Source organism: Mustela erminea, chromosome 12, assembly GCF_009829155.1.
Source record: "Mustela erminea isolate mMusErm1 chromosome 12, mMusErm1.Pri, whole genome shotgun sequence".
Lineage (NCBI taxonomy): Eukaryota > Metazoa > Chordata > Mammalia > Carnivora > Mustelidae > Mustela > Mustela erminea.
Window position 1 is genome coordinate 75,919,930 of NC_045625.1, and position 16,693 is coordinate 75,936,622.

The window sequence follows — 16,693 nt, forward strand, 5'->3', positions numbered from 1 at the left end:
GCACATACTCTGAAACTAGTAAATTAATGTCCTTCCTATATACCCTTGACATTTTACAAATTGCTGCTTCTGTGCTGTATCTCAAGGGGGCTATTTGTTTTGCTGTCTCTTCGATGGTGGGTACTCAGCCTCCCATTGTGCTCTGGCTCTTCTAGAGCCAATCCTGTGGATTTTTAAAGTTCCAGGTATTAAGCCCCACTGATTATTAAGAAATTGCTAAGTTATGCCCCTGTGATTTTCAAAACCAAATGCTATGAAGATTCATCTTCTCAGTGGGGTCCCCTGTGCCTGTGGTGGGATCTGTATCTCTCCCTTCTCCATGACCAGGAGTGTCCCTCCTTCCTATGGATAGGCAGCCCTGAGTCTGGCTCCCCACCATGTCTCCACCCCTCCTTTGATGTGGCCTCTTCTCTACATTTAGCTGTGGAGTCTGTTCTTCGAGTCTTCAGGTCATTTTCTGGGTTATTTTACTGATTGGGGGTGTTATCTAGCTTCATCCATGAGAGGCGAGCCTAGCATCTTCCTACTCTACCATTTTTCTCCGGAAATTCCTCATAAGCAATTTTAATAGGTGTGTGTTATAGGACAATAACATAAGTCACTTTATCAACCTTCTGTTGTTAAAAAGTTACGTTGTTTTTAATTCTTCACTATAATAAATACTTGGATTATCTTTGTACATATCTTCAAGTAAATTTCTTCTTCTGGACAAACTGCAAGAAACATTAATTGCTATGTCAAAAGTTTACATCCTTAAAAAAATTCTCACCAGTACCACCCAATATCTGGGGTTGACATCCTTCCTATGCTCTCTCACATTCTAACAGTATTTTAATAGTTTATTGTCTTGTCTGCAGTTTCAATTAGAAAAAAAGATTCACAAAAAAACTGTTTATTTTATTCTATGCTTATTGCCAGTCCTTCACTTAGATAACTGCAGTATGTCATGTTCTCTACAATTATTTCCTGAAATAAGAAGGCAGAATGTCACTTTGTTTGACACCTCAGTTGGTAACATAGGCTTTGGGAGACCAACATTTCTTATGGCTATGCACATGTAGAAATAACTGTAAAATATCATGAGTATTGATTTTGGGGTTACAAATGGTTTCAGCGAGTTGGAAAATTCACAAACATGAAATCTGAGCAACAGGATTGACTATACATATATGAATGAAGAGGATACAAATATACACGCTGGCTTTCTCTTTTGTTTCATTATTTTAATCATTTTACTTCATAATATATTTTAGAAGTATTTAATACAATCCAATCTATTTTAGTAGAACCTCAAATGTTATGATGTCTCCATTCCCTATCTCAATTTCTTCTTTAAAAAAAAATCTTTGAGACATCTTGTCTCCTCTTTATATTTCAAAAACAATTTCCCAATAATCTTTGAAAGACTTTAAAAAGAACTACTTGATTTTTATTAAGAATGGATTAAATATATAAATTAATGTATGCAAATGGACATCTCTATAATATTACGTCTAAGAAATTTTCTCTCCACATTTACTCAAGATTTCTTTCTGGCCATTGGTTAAGTTTTATAATTTTCCTCATATAAATATTCTGAGTATCTTTTTAAAATTTTACATTGCAATTAATAGCTTTGCAACAAAATGATTTCAACAGAGGTGGTCACAAATATGAAATACTTATTTGTCTTTATGAGCTTTACTCTGAAGCTATAACCAAACTGAATTGCCGAAAAAACAGTAATTTTAAAATTATATCAGGGAAAATTGCTTATACTCTATAACTCAGTAATTCTATTTCTAGAAATTCATCTGGGGAAATGAATTATTCTAAAGATATGAGTAGAATGTCATGTAACTACTGATGAAAAATTATATCAATCATCATTATTGTGTTATTTATAACAGCAAAAGAACCCAGAATCAAATTAACTTTCTAACAATAGGCAAATGAATTTTTAAAAACCTGCAGAATAAAATAAAACATTTATGAAAAAAATTTTGTACTCAAAATAACATGGAAAAATACTTCTAGCATACTGTTAAGGGAAAAATGAATTTATGACCCCAAATAAGCAATTCTTATTTTACTCAACTTAAATATATGTGCAGAAATAATGAACTAGAAGAAACAGACCAAATTATTCATAATACTTACCTTCGTGTAGTCATATTGTCAGCAATCTTTTCTGTTCATCCTAATATCATTTTATGTATTTCTTCAATAAAAAGTTAACTCATTTTTGGACATAAAAATAGTAGGTATTTTCTAATGCTCTAGAGATAATTAGTGAGCTTTTTTCAAAAAAAATCTATTTGTAATATAGGCTCACACCTAATTTAACCTACCATTTCTTGAAACAAGGCAAAATGTGATTATAGATTTATAATCTTTTTTAGTAAATTTAGATTTTTATACAGTTTAAAAGTTAATGATCCATCTAAAGCTTAAATTGTTCCTCTTTAGTCTACTACTAAAATAGAAGACTCTCACTTCAATTTTTTCCTATGATTTTTTAATTCTCTGGACTTGGCTGAATAAATCACTCTACATTTTCCAATGTCTGCACTAAATGTATTACCTTAATTGAAACCTGGCTTTCCATGGAGATCAATTAAATAGAGGCCAATTTTTCTCCAGCACCCTAATAATCTCAGAGTTAAGAGGTATAGAAATAATTTTCCTTAATTTGCAATCATACTCCCCACTCATTCATATTCCTTTAAGCATAATGTCAACCAGGTTTACCACCTTCTACTTCTTGCTTTAATCAATCAACAACTAGTCAGTGTTTATTCTTAAGACTCTGAGATTAATGCATCTCTAGTTCATAAACCCCTTTCTACATTCTTTTACTTTATCAGTACCCTCGTCATTGATTTCTTCCATCTCCATTATCCATCAACATGACTCTCAATATTTAGCAATCCTGTCCCACTACCTTGAGTCACATCTGTTTATTAAAAAATCAGTCTTGGGCGCCTGGGTGGCTCAGTGGGTTAAGCCGCTGCCTTCGGCTCAGGTCATGATCTCAGGGTCCTGGGATCGAGTCCCACATCGGGCTCTCTGCTCAGCGGGGAGCCTGCTTCCCTCTCTCTCTCTCTGCCTGCCTCTCCATCTACTTGTGGTTTCTCTCTGTCAAATAAATAAATAAAATCTTTAAAAAAAAAAAAAAAAAAAAAAAAAAATCAGTCTTTCCTGAATCTAACCCCAGATATCAAGTACTACATTAAGAAAATATCAGGTGCTACTAATTCTTGGTTAACAGTATCAACAGAGTCCTCAACATCGTCTCAACATACCCTCCTGATTTGCCCCCCATCTCTCTGCCTCCTCTTTCTCAGTCTCTTTTGAGTAATATATATTCCTTATGTATTGGCATTTGTGAGCATCTGTCCCATATGCTCCACTCTATAAACTGTGTGATATTAGCTTTAATAACTACCTAAATATTACTAAGGACTCCCAAACACCCTAATATCTACACACATATGTCCACGTCCTATCCAATCTCTTCTATCTATTCCATATCAAAGTCAGAAAACTTTCAAGTTACTTTGCTCATTAAAGAGCTCAGTGTCTCCATTCAACTGCATCGCTCTATCTTATCCCAGTGAATTGCATTATTGCCAAATACTGAATTTTACAAACCCACAACCCAAAGTCAAATTTAACTTCTCTCCTTGAACCCAAACGGCCATTCAACAATCTCTTACTATAAATTCTACTTTTAAATTGCTCTTAACTGGTTAGTTCTCTACCACCTCACTTCCCTACCCTAGACAGCATTGCATATAATTCATATGTGTCACTCCAGTAGTTAGTAAACCATTCTTTCAACCTCCAGTATTGTCTCCTTTTCACTCAGTTTTCTACAACCCTTCCAAAATCTAAACGTGATTCTAGTTTTGTGCATCAGCTCAATAAATTCATTAAATAACACGTACATCAACAATGAGATAGGTACTATTTATTCATCCTTTGTAAAGACTGCTCATTATTATACTTCCTAGCACAGTACCTGGGATATTCTAGGTGCTTAATAAGTATGTAAATACTCAACTGATGAAAATCTCTTCTTCCATCCAAGATGAAATAATATGAACCAAGTTTCTCATCCTCCCTGAAACAACTCCCCCTCATCAAGAAAATCCACATAAAGTACATTACATCTACACTTAAAGTACATTAAAAAGTAGTTTTTAAGACACAGGCCATCAGGCAACTGTCATTCCTAAGAGGTGGTTAAAAAAAAAAAAAAAAAAAAAGCAAAACAAGGTGAGCCCTGTGACTGCCCCAACTTTCATTGCTTTGAGATAATTTACAAGTCATGGCAAAGGGAGGGGTAAGCCAGGAAAAGACCAGCAAAGTCCACAACTTGAGAAGACAGAGGTGAGAGTCGAAAAAGAAGAAGACAGTTGAGTACATATGGTAAAATGCCAGAGAGAAGAGAGCTACAGAGAGGAACTCTGAAATTTAAACGTTGAGTGCCTACATTAGATGAGAAATGTTCAAAGTGATAATCTTAGCTACCACCAGAAGATACCTACAAAAAGAGCAAAATTAAACCTACAAAAAGAGCAAAATTAAACCCAAAGCAAGCAGAAAGAAATAATAAATATCAAAGGAAAAAATCAATGAAAAAGAAAAGAGAAAAACAAGAGAGAAAATCAAAAGGTAGTTCATTAAGATCAGTAAAATAACATAAATTATAATATCAAGAATAATGGGGATGATATCACTATAGACAGTAATGAATAAAGGAGTATTATGGACACTTTATGCCATAAAATTTTACAACTGAGATGAAATAAACAAATTTCTTGGGAAAACATTAAAGATCACTTGAGCAAAAAAATAATTTTAATAGTCCTGAGTTTATTAAAGAAGTGGAAATTGCAGTTGAGAATCTCCCACTAGCAAATTCAAGGCCCAAATGGCTTCAATGGCGAAGTCTACCAAATACTTAAGAAATACTACAATTGTACCCAAACTGTCACACATGTATGCATGTCAAAACTTTTCAAAAGATATGCAATTTTATTACACGCAATTTATTATATATTTTAAAGATATGCAATTTATACACAGCTGTATCTCAATACAGCTGCCTTAAAAATATTCAACTAATAGAAAGAAGGGTCAGGGGCACCTGGATGGCTCATTCGGTAAACACGTGACTCTGGAGCTAAGTGTCATGAGTTGGGCATAGAGCTTACTTAAAAATTAAAAGAAAAAAAATTAAAACTAAAATTAAAATTTTAAATTTAAAAAAAGAAAGAGGGGCCGGAGGGAGCCAGACTAGCCAGAGGTCAAAAAGAAGTAGAGGTAGCAAAGTAAGGGGAATGAGACAAGGAAAATAAGACCAAAGAAAAATGACAGGAGGAAGACGAGGGTACGTGAGTGGTATACACAGAGATGGATCCAAGTCAGAGAAAAAACAAAGTGCTAAATCCAGAATAGGTGATTAGAAATAGCATGGAAACACAGTTAAATAGCTCTGGAACTATTCACTTATTCTCTTATTCTCCTAATTTGTATTAGGAGATTCACTTATTCTCCTAATTTATAATCCTAGACCCAGTGGTTACATTTGATTATTCTACTGTGTTTTATTTTGTTTTAAATTAGAGCATCAGATCCACAGCATGAAGCTTAGTTTGGCTAATGCTGTATTTAAAAAGTAAATAAATGTATTATATTAGAAATTCTCCCATTTTTTCAAGACCTCATAATTTACAAAGAACTACAAATAAGCACAAATATACATTCTCAGATAACAAATTGTACGGTGTTTCTAATTACCCAAGGAGTAACAGATCTTGCCAAAAAGCCTGGATAAGAGAAAAACCTCAAAATTAAGTATAGTTATATAAAATAAAATGTCCTCGTGCACAGAAGACTCAGGATACCAAAACCTTTCATGTAAAAAGTTTGAAAAAGATTGTTTTCTCTACAAATGTACTTAAGAAAAGCTTACCTGTACAGCCGCATTTCACTCAGCCTTATTGTTATCAGATCAATAACAGGTGGGGGGTTACTCTGGCTCTCTGTTATTATATGGAATGTGTTTGTCATTGTTATTAGTCCAAAATCAGCAACAAAAACATTTTCAGAAACTGGAGACTGTGGGATGACCACCACTGGGGCTTTGATGTTAACATCCAGCGCCATTCTAGAACTCCTCTGTGCCAGTTCTTTCACACCAGTAGCAGCCATTCCTGCAGCCTGAGCAGTAGCCTCAGCCAAGGCTTGTTTAGCTGCTTGAAAATTATCTATAAAAGCCTAAAAGATAACAGAATTATATCCTAACGGTTATCATTAATGAATGATTGTTAAATGTATCTTCATGTTTATGATTTCACCTCCAAGACAAAAATTTTTCTTGGTACAACCAAACATTCTTTATACAAAGTCTGGATGTCTGTATTAAATCTCCATTTTCCGCAATAAAAGTTGAGAAACACCAGGATACAGAAACATAGTCAAAAACAAAAATCTTGCCCCTGGGAAAGAGCAACATGCAGACACTGCAAGGTTTCACGGACAACTCTTTCCCTTTATGATAGCACTTTCCCTAAGGCTAAGCAAGCATACTGTATTTCCATACAGAACCTCAATGGACAGATAGCTTCCTTATGTTTATAAAATAAAAAGTAACTGGAAAAATAATAAAATGTTTGTCAAGAACTCTAAACTTTTTTTTTAAATTCTGAACTCTAGAAAATACTTCAGTAACATAAACTATGCATCTAGAATTATACTTAATTTTAAAATTATACTTCATTTTAATGTTTCAAAAAATTTATTTTCAGTAATTTTTGAGTAAAAGGTAAATATTTAAAAGTAAAAGTAAATATTTATTTATTTATAAAAATACATCAAAATTAGACCAAGGATGCTTGTTCTTTAGTATTTGTATATTAAAAAAAAATTAATGGCTATAGGAAAAATTCCACTGTAACCTCAATTTAAAAGATCACAAAAATAGCAACATTATTTATTTAGAATCAACTGATGGTCTAGTTTATACACCAAAATTTAGAGACAATATTTTTTTTAAAGTGAATACTTAAGTCAGAGAGACTGGTATGAAACTCAAAGGAAAAAATTATCAGCACTCAGCAAGGGAAAACCACAGGGGAAAAAGACTATGAGAAGGAGAGAAAGAACTCAAACATCTCATGGTGGTATCATACAAAGACTAATTCTAAACTCTTTAAAGCCCCAGATGATCACAGTTATAATATGCAATTGAAAATATAATTTCCATAATGTTTACGTGAGAGCAAAACAAACTTCAATTATATATTTAGTATTTTTAATTAGAATTATAAGTCAGGTAAAATGACTTAAACCAATCATAAATAAAATATTCAATTAATACATATAACAAATCCTATAGTATATACTGTACATATATTTAATACATTACTACGCATGTTTGAATTAACTGGACTATTCCTATTTGAAAATGATTTTATACAAATAACATACTATGCATTTTGGTCAAATAAAGGATACCCAGAAAACTATGAAAAATCAGGAAAAAAAAAAGTAAGGAATTTTTGCTCTTTACCCATGTCTGACATCAGGCAATTTCCAACTAATAGGAAATAATTTAAAAAAAATTTATTAACATACTTACCAATATAGAATAAAGAAATTTTGTGACAAAAACTACTTCAATGCAACCAACAGTTAAATTAACTTGAATGTCAACCACATTCATATCTGTGTATGCAGAACCAGCAGTTGCATCCACAAAAGAAATCATTTTGAAGCTAAACACTTCTTTTCCAGTGATGTAAACAGCCTTAATGAGAGAAAATTCAACTGTCAAAATCCACTTTTGAAATGTGCTTTCAGTACAAAAATAAACACAAAGTAAAGAAACATACACACATATTTGGAAAATCTTCCAGGTATTAAAGCCAACCAAGTGCAAACAGAGCAGTAATTCTAACACTTTTTTATTTGTTTTGTTTTATCATAGGCCCCAGGCCCAGTACAGAGCTCCAGGCAGGGCCCGGAGTCACAACTCTGAAGCCAAGACCTGAGCTGAGATCAGGAATTGGATGCTCAACTGACTGAGCCATGCAGGTGCCCCCAACCCCTTTGTCAGAACGTGTACTGCACAGTTTTTCAAACTGGAGATGCCGGCTTCCTTTGTGGATCATGAATCAGTTTAGTAGGTCTGGCCCAACATTTTTTTTTAGTGGGGAAAACTGAAGAAAAATGATCAGACTATACATTTTCATTTAGTGCGTATACTTGTATATGAGAGTTGCCATGTGAATATGTTATCTGGTCACTATAAAAAGTTTGAAAAACACTGCACCTCTGCAACTTAATGAAACCTACTTCTCTTGATTTGAGATATGTGAATAGGTTTTTCAGATTCTTCCAAGAGTCTCCTCCAGTCACTATACTTCTCTTACAAGTCTGTGAAGGGTGAGCTCACCTGCTGAACAAGACTTACCTACAGCAGTTTGAAATCTCAAGTTCTGCAATACTAGTGAAAAATGGCAGAGACAACAGCACAAGTGAAATGTCAAAAATATTTTAGAAGTGGACATACCATCAACCAATTTGGTTTACAGCTTTCCTGACCCTCTGAAATGCTAGTAGGCAAAAAGGCTGAGGTGCAAGATGAGGTTGAAAAGAGTCTACAGGAGCTCTGCTTCTGTCTCAGATGTAGAAGGCCAGGGCAGTGGCCCATTCCAAACCTTAACAGCAACCACGACAACCACAAAGAACCAGATAAACTATAAAATCATAACTTTTCTTAAAAACCATTAGAAATTGGAGGCTACAAGCTAAACAAGCAGTCTAAAATCTAAGGATTGAAAAAGTACCTTCAGGAGAGACAGAATACAAGCACTTGAGTTTACCTGTGTTAAGGGGAAGGATAAAAAGATGCCAGGTACCATACAAGCTAGATAAGGAGAATTCAGCTAAAATGGTAAAGGTGGGCTATGGACTATTTAGAGATACAGAATCTCTGGCAGCCACAGACCCTGAGAAGAATTCACTCCCAGTTGCAAGAACTTCACTGGAAGCTCTTTGCTTGGAGCTTATGAGAAATAGTGGGGGCAGAGGAGAAGGAGAGAGAAAGCTTTCCTTGGTTATGACCCTGCAAGAGGGAGAAGTCTTCACTGCAAAAAGAGCCAAAAGACTAGCAAAATTATTCTCTTCTCAAAACAGAACCTGAAGAAACTAGGATAGGGGCGCCTAGGTGGCTCAGTCGGTTAGCATCTAACTCTTGGGTTTCTGCTCAGGTCATGATTTCAGGATCCTGAGATCCAGCCCTGCCTAGGGCTCTGCACTCAGTGGGAAATCTGCTTGAGGATTCTCTCCTCCTCCCCTTCCCATCCCCCCATTCATACACTCAATCTCTAAAATAAAAAAATCTTAAAAAAAAATAAAAATAAAAATAAACCTAGGAGAAAGGCAATACTATATTGCCCTCAGAAACATGTGGGGCGCCTGGGTGGCTCAGTGGGTTAAGCCTCTGCCTTCAGCTCAGATCATGATCCCAGAGTCCCGGGACCGAGCCCCGCATCGGGCTCTCTGCTCAGCAGGGAGCCTGCTTCCCCTCTCTGCCTGCCTGCTGCTCTGCCTACTTGTCATCTGTCAAATAAATAAATAAAATCTTAAAAAAAAAAAGAGTTACAATTAAAAAAGAAAGAAAGAAAGAAATAGGTGAAGGTACTGCACATCAGGGGCTAGGATAAAAGAAAACTCCTTCTACACCCCTGGGGAGAAACTGTCTGGGGGCCACAGTATTCTAGGTCACCTTCTCCTAGGGCAGGGAAGAATATTCTCTCCCACACAGAACTACCAAAGATATGAGTCAGATGCCATGGAAAAGAGGGCCAGATTCATCAAGAATGCCCCTCCCCCCCTTTTTAAAAAAGATTTACTTATTTTAGAGAAAGACTGCATGCAAGTGGGGGGAGGGTAGAGAAAGAGGGAAAGAGAAGCAACTCCTTGCTGAGTGTGGAGCCTAACATAGGGCTCAATTTTAGGACCCTGAGATCATGACCCGAGCTGAAATCAAGAGTCAGATGCTTAACTGACTGAGCTAACCAGGCGCCCCAAGAGTGACCCATTTTAGAAACCTAAAGGAACAGGTGTGGCTAAGACTGAAACAGGACTGGGACAAATGACAAGCCTACCCAAAACACCTCTCCCCCAACAAAATACTCACCATCAAGCCTGAACGCACTGAGGAAAAAGTAGCAGTAAACTATCATCAAAGAAACAATCCAGAGTACAGAAAAAGAAATTTCTAAGGTACGGAAACAGAAGGAAGATCAAATGCAGAGCACAGAGCAGCATTCCAAGAGCAAAGTCCCCTAACCTAAGAACAAAATACAGCTGAAGGAATCTGAAGTAGTGGTGTAATGAAAGCAATCATTACACAAGAAAACTCAAAACAGTTCAGCTCTCCATTAAATTGTCTCAACTTCTATGCTACAGCCTAGCAGAAAATGTACCCATTATCAGACATAAATATTATTCATTTCAGTATGTGTCTCATACATGATCTCTCACATTTGATCAGTAACAATAAAATACCACAAAAAGCAAGGAAAAACAAAACCCAGCAAATGACAGAGAAATCAACAGAATCAGGCTTGCCTGTAATAAAGATGTTGGAACTTTCAGGCAGTGAATTTTAGGTTCCTATGATTAATATGGTAAATGCTTCTAGTAAAAAAGGTGGAAATATGCATGAACAGATGAATATCAGCAAAGAAACTGATAAAAGAAAGGAGAATCAAGAAAATATTAACAATTTTTTTAAAAAGCTTGGTAACAGAGATGAAGAGTATCTTCTACAGGTTAATACGTGGATTCAACAGAGCCAAGGATAAAAATCAGGGAACTTAAAAATAGCTTAACAGAAATTATCCAAACTGAAACAGGAGGGAAAACATGGGGAAAAGGTTGAACAGATGATTCAAAGGTTGCGGGAAAATACCTAACAAGAAACTACAAAGAATTTTTGGAATCTAAGAAGAGTAAGAACAAGGAAGGGACAGAAAAGGAAAAGGAGGGGGGAGGGACGAGAACGAGGCAAACCAACTATTTGAAAAGATAATGAAAAATAATGTAGACAAATCCGAGAAGCTCAGAAAATCCCCCAAATAACAAATATTAAAATATATGTACATACACCTAGACCCACCTATACAAATCCTAAAAGCAGTAAAACACTTGTACAAGGTACACTATGATTAAAAATATGTATTGTAAACACAAAGGAAATCATAAAATCAATGACAAACAATTAATCCAAAACTAGGTTAAATGAGGGAAAGACAAAGCAACCAGAAAATAGAAAATGATTAGAGAGAGAGCAAATTTCAAACCAACCATATCCATAACTGAATTTTTTTAAATGGCCCAGACACAAATTAAAAGTCAGGGATTGTCAGACTGGATAAAGTAAAACTGAAATACATGCTGCCTCTGAGAAACCCACTTTAAATACAAAGACAGATTAAAAGTGAAAGGATAGAAAAAGATACACACTACAAACACCAATCGAAGAAATCTGGAGTGGCTATATTACTTCCAAAGAAGACTTCAGAATAAAGACAACTACCAAGGACAAAGAGATACTTCATAATCACAAAAGGGCCAATTAACGCAGAAGGCATAAAAATTCTATATATGAGATCAACATATGAAGCAAAAATTAAGATAAGTGAAAGGAGAAACAGAGAAATCCACAGTTGAAACTTCAACAATCCTCCCTTAATGATCAACAGAACTAATAAACAGAAGATTGATAGCTTGAAGAATCCTATCAACCAACCTACATGCTCTGACATTTATGGAACATTCAACCCAGTGACACCCAGACAGACACAATAATTTCAATTGTACTTGGAGCATTCATGTTTTGTGGCCCATAAAACAAACACCACCAAGTTTAAAAGAATCAAACAAGTTTATTCTCTGACAACAGATTTAAACTGGAAATCAGTAACAGAAAGATATCTGAAAAATATCTCAAAATATTTGGAGGTTAAACAACATACTTCTAAATAAACCGCAGGTAAAAGATAAAGTTGTAAGAGAAATTAGAAAATAGTTTAAATTAAATAAAAATAAATATCTCTAACTTTGTAAGATATAACTAAAGCAGTGTTTAAAGGAAAATTTATAGCAGTAAACGCCTGTATTAGAAAATAAGATCTCAAATCAATAATCTAAGCTTCTACCTTAAGCAATTAGGAAAAGAAGAAATTAATTGCAGAGCAAGCTGGAGGTAGAAAATAAAGAGGAGAAATAAAATGAAATTTAAAACAAAGAACACTGAACTGAACCAAAAGCTGGTTCTTTCAAAAGATCAATAAAACTGATAAATGTCTAGTCAGACTGGTCCAAAAAAGTGAGAAAAGACAAAAATTAAAATTGTAAATGCTAAGAAAGAATCAGACTCAAAAGGCTACATACCACAGTATTCTATATATTTAATATTCCAAAAATGGCAAACTATAGGAACAAAAAAACCAGATTCCTAGATGGTAGGCTGGGGAGAAGGGATAGCTAAAAGGACAGGAGTACCTTTTGGGAGGAGAGATATCTAATCTATTATCCTTAAAGGTGTTGGAAGTTACACAACTGTAGGTTCAAAAAAACCCCAGGAACTATGCCCTAAAAAAGGGTAAATTTTACTAAATGTACAGTAAGCCTGGGTTTAAAAGGGAAAAAAGAAACCAGAAAAGAATTCTATATAAGGGTTACTGAGGCCCTTTATAGCCTTCCAAATATGCCAAGTACCTTTCTGACACAAACCCTGTAGAGCTGCTATTTCCTCTACCTGGAATGCTCTTTCCGCATCTACAATTGACTCAGATGTCATTTGAATGTTCAGAAAGGGATTTCCTGATAATCCTAATATTAGAATCACTATCATATTATCTTACTTTATTGGTTTTCAAAGCACATATCACTTCCTAATAACATTTTCTATTATTTAATATTTATTATTTACCTCAGAAGAGGGACTTCACAACTTTTATTGACTGTAATACTCCAAATATTGTTAATAGAACAAAGTATTTTCCACAAGTCACCCAAGTGACCCTGTGACTGCCCCCACCGCTCCCTCCCCAGCCCCTGTTATGCCCAAGTGAAGAAAAGAAATGTGCTTAAGACAGAGTTTAGAGAAGAGAGGATATATGGCAGAGGAGACACCAGGTGCAGGAAACAGGTAAGTAAAACTAAAAATGTGTATTTTTAGTAAAAATCTGTATATTGAAAGGTGAGGTTCCCAACATTCTTCAACCATTTTGGCTCCTAGAATCCAGACTGTCAGACTTATATTTATAATACTTTTCTCAAAGGAAACCAACTGGTCTATGGGAAAAAAAAAAAAAAAAAACCATTACTCTCAATTTTTAAGGCCATAAAATTACTGTATCCATGCCTGATCATCTACTGTTACATCCAAAGTCCTTTGGACAGATAGAAATACATACTAGAAAATACATCTAGATATGTATTTATGTACAAAATATACACTAGAAATACATACCACTCAGAATTAACAAGCATTAGTAAGTGGGTAATTTTTGTAGACATTCACTTTTAAAACACTCTTCTATAAAAAGATATAAGAAACTAATTTACAATGATATCTTACTTCATAAGCATGTTACATCAGCTAGAATCCCTCTCGGATTCCATGTTACTCCGTACTGTTTATGACACACATAAATAACAATCGCCAATACAACGGTTCTAGGGTAAATAGAGGCTGATGAGTCCAGGAAAATTCAAATAATCTGAGAACTCCAAGTATCCTTTACCCAATATCCCAAAAAGCTGAGGGGTTAAAGACATTATTAAATACATTATTACGCCCCATTCAGGGCACAATAGTGTGTCAGGGCACAGTAATTAGGAAGCTTTGATGTGAGGCAAAATGTTGTCCCTCAAATTCCTTGACATGGCTCCAAACCATGTTACCAAACCAAGGCAGTTTATTTAAAAATCACGTACATTGGAGGGGCACCTGGGTGGCTCAGTCAGTTAAGCATTAATCAGACTCAGTTTCAGCTCAGGTCGTGATCTCAGGGTCATGAGATCAAGCCCTGCACTGGGCTCCATGCCCATGAAGTCTGCATGGGATTCTCTCCTTTCCCTCTTCCCTCCGCTTCTGCTCCCTGGCCTCCCCTCCACACCCCTGCATGCTCTCACTCTAAAATAAATAAGTAAAATCTTCTTTAAAAATCTAAAAAATCAGGTACACTGGAATCGAAGTCAAGGAATAGGGAGGAAAATGGGGATGGTGCAAGAAGACTGAAGTAAGAAACTTTTCATTTTGTAGCTTTTTGTAAATTGATTTTTTTTAACCTTATAGCTGCATCAGTAGCAAAATTAAGAAGAAAAAAAGTAAATGCCTTGGGTTACATTATCAGTTCTATTACTAACGACTCGTATGACTTTTAGTAGATGGATTTATTTATGTGAGCTTTACTTCCTAGAACAGGAAAATAAAACAGATAATGTAGTTCTTAAATGCTTTAGTACTTTGTTTTTTTCTTAAATAAAAGCAATAGAAGCATATTAAAACCACGGCTTCCGGAAAATTTCTTGCTCCTTATTACTATGGACCATGTACATTTGATGGTTTGGCACTCTTGCTATCTCATGCTAGTAAGCCATAAGAAGAAAATATAATGAGTAAGAATTTTTATTTACAATAAAAATCAGGTCATCACTGTATTTCATTGGTATTATTGCCTAAGCCTATTCATTTATTTCCTTTCACACCCCAGACTCCAACTTCGTGACTCAAGAGGCACCTTACTTAGCCTTTTCTAATCCTACTATTTGATGTTCTGTTCACTTTCTTAAATATACTCTAATGTACAAAAATTAGCCATCCAACTCTACAACAGTCTCTGGACCAAGAACCATACCCATCTTACACAAAGTACTAATACCTGCTCCTTGACCACCAGCCTTCCAGTTCAAAGGATTCTGTTAACACTGTGAACCGCTATACCACTGTAAGCACCCATAAAATAAACTTAAAAAATAATCTTATCTGTTCAGTCTGACTTCATAACCTCTGCTGTTGAAAGCTGAAATGCATCACAAGGTTCACAGTATTTGAAGGTAAGAACAAAAAGGAAAAAAAAAATGAAAAAGGCAATTTACTAACTGCCCCTCCTCAGCCCCCAACTCTGTTTAAAGAGCATTATATAAACTTATTTATGAGATTCTTAATCCTCATTTTACAAATAAAGAAACAATTTCAGTTTAGGTCACTCACTGCCAAGGAACGGAGCTAAGATACAAATCCAATTATGCCAAACTCCAAAACCCATCCACTTAATAAGCCACATTACTAAATTCTGATAACTAATTTATACCTATGATCAATGTTTAAGGACAAGCATAATTAATGAGGTACTATTAAGTAATAGAAACAAATTCATACCTTTTTGTACACAGCTGTCTTATCAGAATCCAAAACAATTATATTCCTTAGCTTTGCATTTATTTCAGTCGCAGCAGGCCTCATAATAATCTCAGAATCAAGCCCTAAGGGAATATAAGGAAGATTAGATGGCTTTCTTTCATTTAGTAGTTCTGAATTTATTTTTTCTCAAATTTCATTACCTTCAATCTTAATTTCAGCAATGTTACGTTTCTGATCTTGAATAAAGATCTGTAAACAAGATAATTCTGCTAAAATCTGCAAGGTAATAATATCCTCGTTCTTGGGTAGTTTTAAAGCTGCAAAAAAAAAAAAATTGTAAAACATAAGGAAAAAGTTTAGTAGTTACCTCACCACCCTTATAAAGTAACTGAAGTAGAAAAAAAATTCGTAATACTAAAGGAAAATCTCATTTGCCATTCCACTGAAAGCAAGCAAGATATTGCCTACTTAATTAGGAATTCTTAAAAAAAAAAAAAATCAAACCTAACAAAAACAAGGCCAAACTAATCAGACAAAACAAAAACGGTCCTAGATGAGACTATCATTTAAAACTAAAAAATTATAGTTATAAAATCACAAATCAATTGAGAGACAATGATTATGATGTAATACTTCTCATTGTCAAACTTGCAACTTCTCATTACTTAAAAAGTATTTCATTCAAAAACACACTCTGAAATGATTCAAATTTTCTTAGTTCCATTCTTCTAATCTAAAATTATGATATTAAATTCATGAATTTAATCCAAATCAAATCCTAGCACTGTATAATATCTTGACTAAAGAGTAATACGACAAATAAAAGCCACATTTTCTTAACTGGTAATCACTTTCTTTAAGTATCATTTTCTAAAATTTACCTGGTATATAATAATCTTTCTAGATATTAATCTAGGCAATAGAATTCTGAAGACAATATTATGCATGAATAATAAAGCAAAGGCTAATTATTGATCCACACGGTAAAAAACTTTGAAGCTGAATTTTAAACATACACATTTTTTTAATGACCTCTCCTTTGTCTTCAGTCTCTGCAACAGACACTGGGGCTGGTTTTTCTTCCAATTGTGGAAGTATATTATTAAAATAATTTATTGTATTCAGAAGTGCTTCGGTATGCAAATGAATATCCAAAGAGGAAAAATTCACCTAAAGAACAAAGCTGATTTTAGTAATTGGTCAATAAATACTTGTTTGCTGCTCAGTATAACTATCGTTTGTGGTATAAAATACAGA

The 16,693-nt window shown here is 34.6% G+C and overlaps 1 protein-coding gene across 6 annotated transcripts in view; it reads right to left on the reverse strand.

Moving 5' to 3' along the window:
* VPS13A (vacuolar protein sorting 13 homolog A) overlaps positions 1–16,693 on the reverse strand; it is a 231,275-nt gene that overhangs the window by 103,937 nt on the left and 110,645 nt on the right. For all 6 annotated transcript variants that reach the window (XR_004277231.1, XM_032306307.1, XM_032306303.1 and 3 more), the window contains exons 29-33: positions 16,453–16,606; positions 15,637–15,753; positions 15,455–15,558; positions 7,631–7,798; positions 5,963–6,267 (exon numbers count right to left, since the gene is read on the reverse strand). Coding sequence is in view for 5 of the 6 variants with exons in the window: in XM_032306307.1 (XP_032162198.1) it covers positions 5,963–6,267; positions 7,631–7,798; positions 15,455–15,558; positions 15,637–15,753; positions 16,453–16,606 (848 nt within the window). In the remaining variant the exon portion in view is untranslated. The remainder of the gene's footprint in view (positions 1–5,962; positions 6,268–7,630; positions 7,799–15,454; positions 15,559–15,636; positions 15,754–16,452; positions 16,607–16,693) is intronic.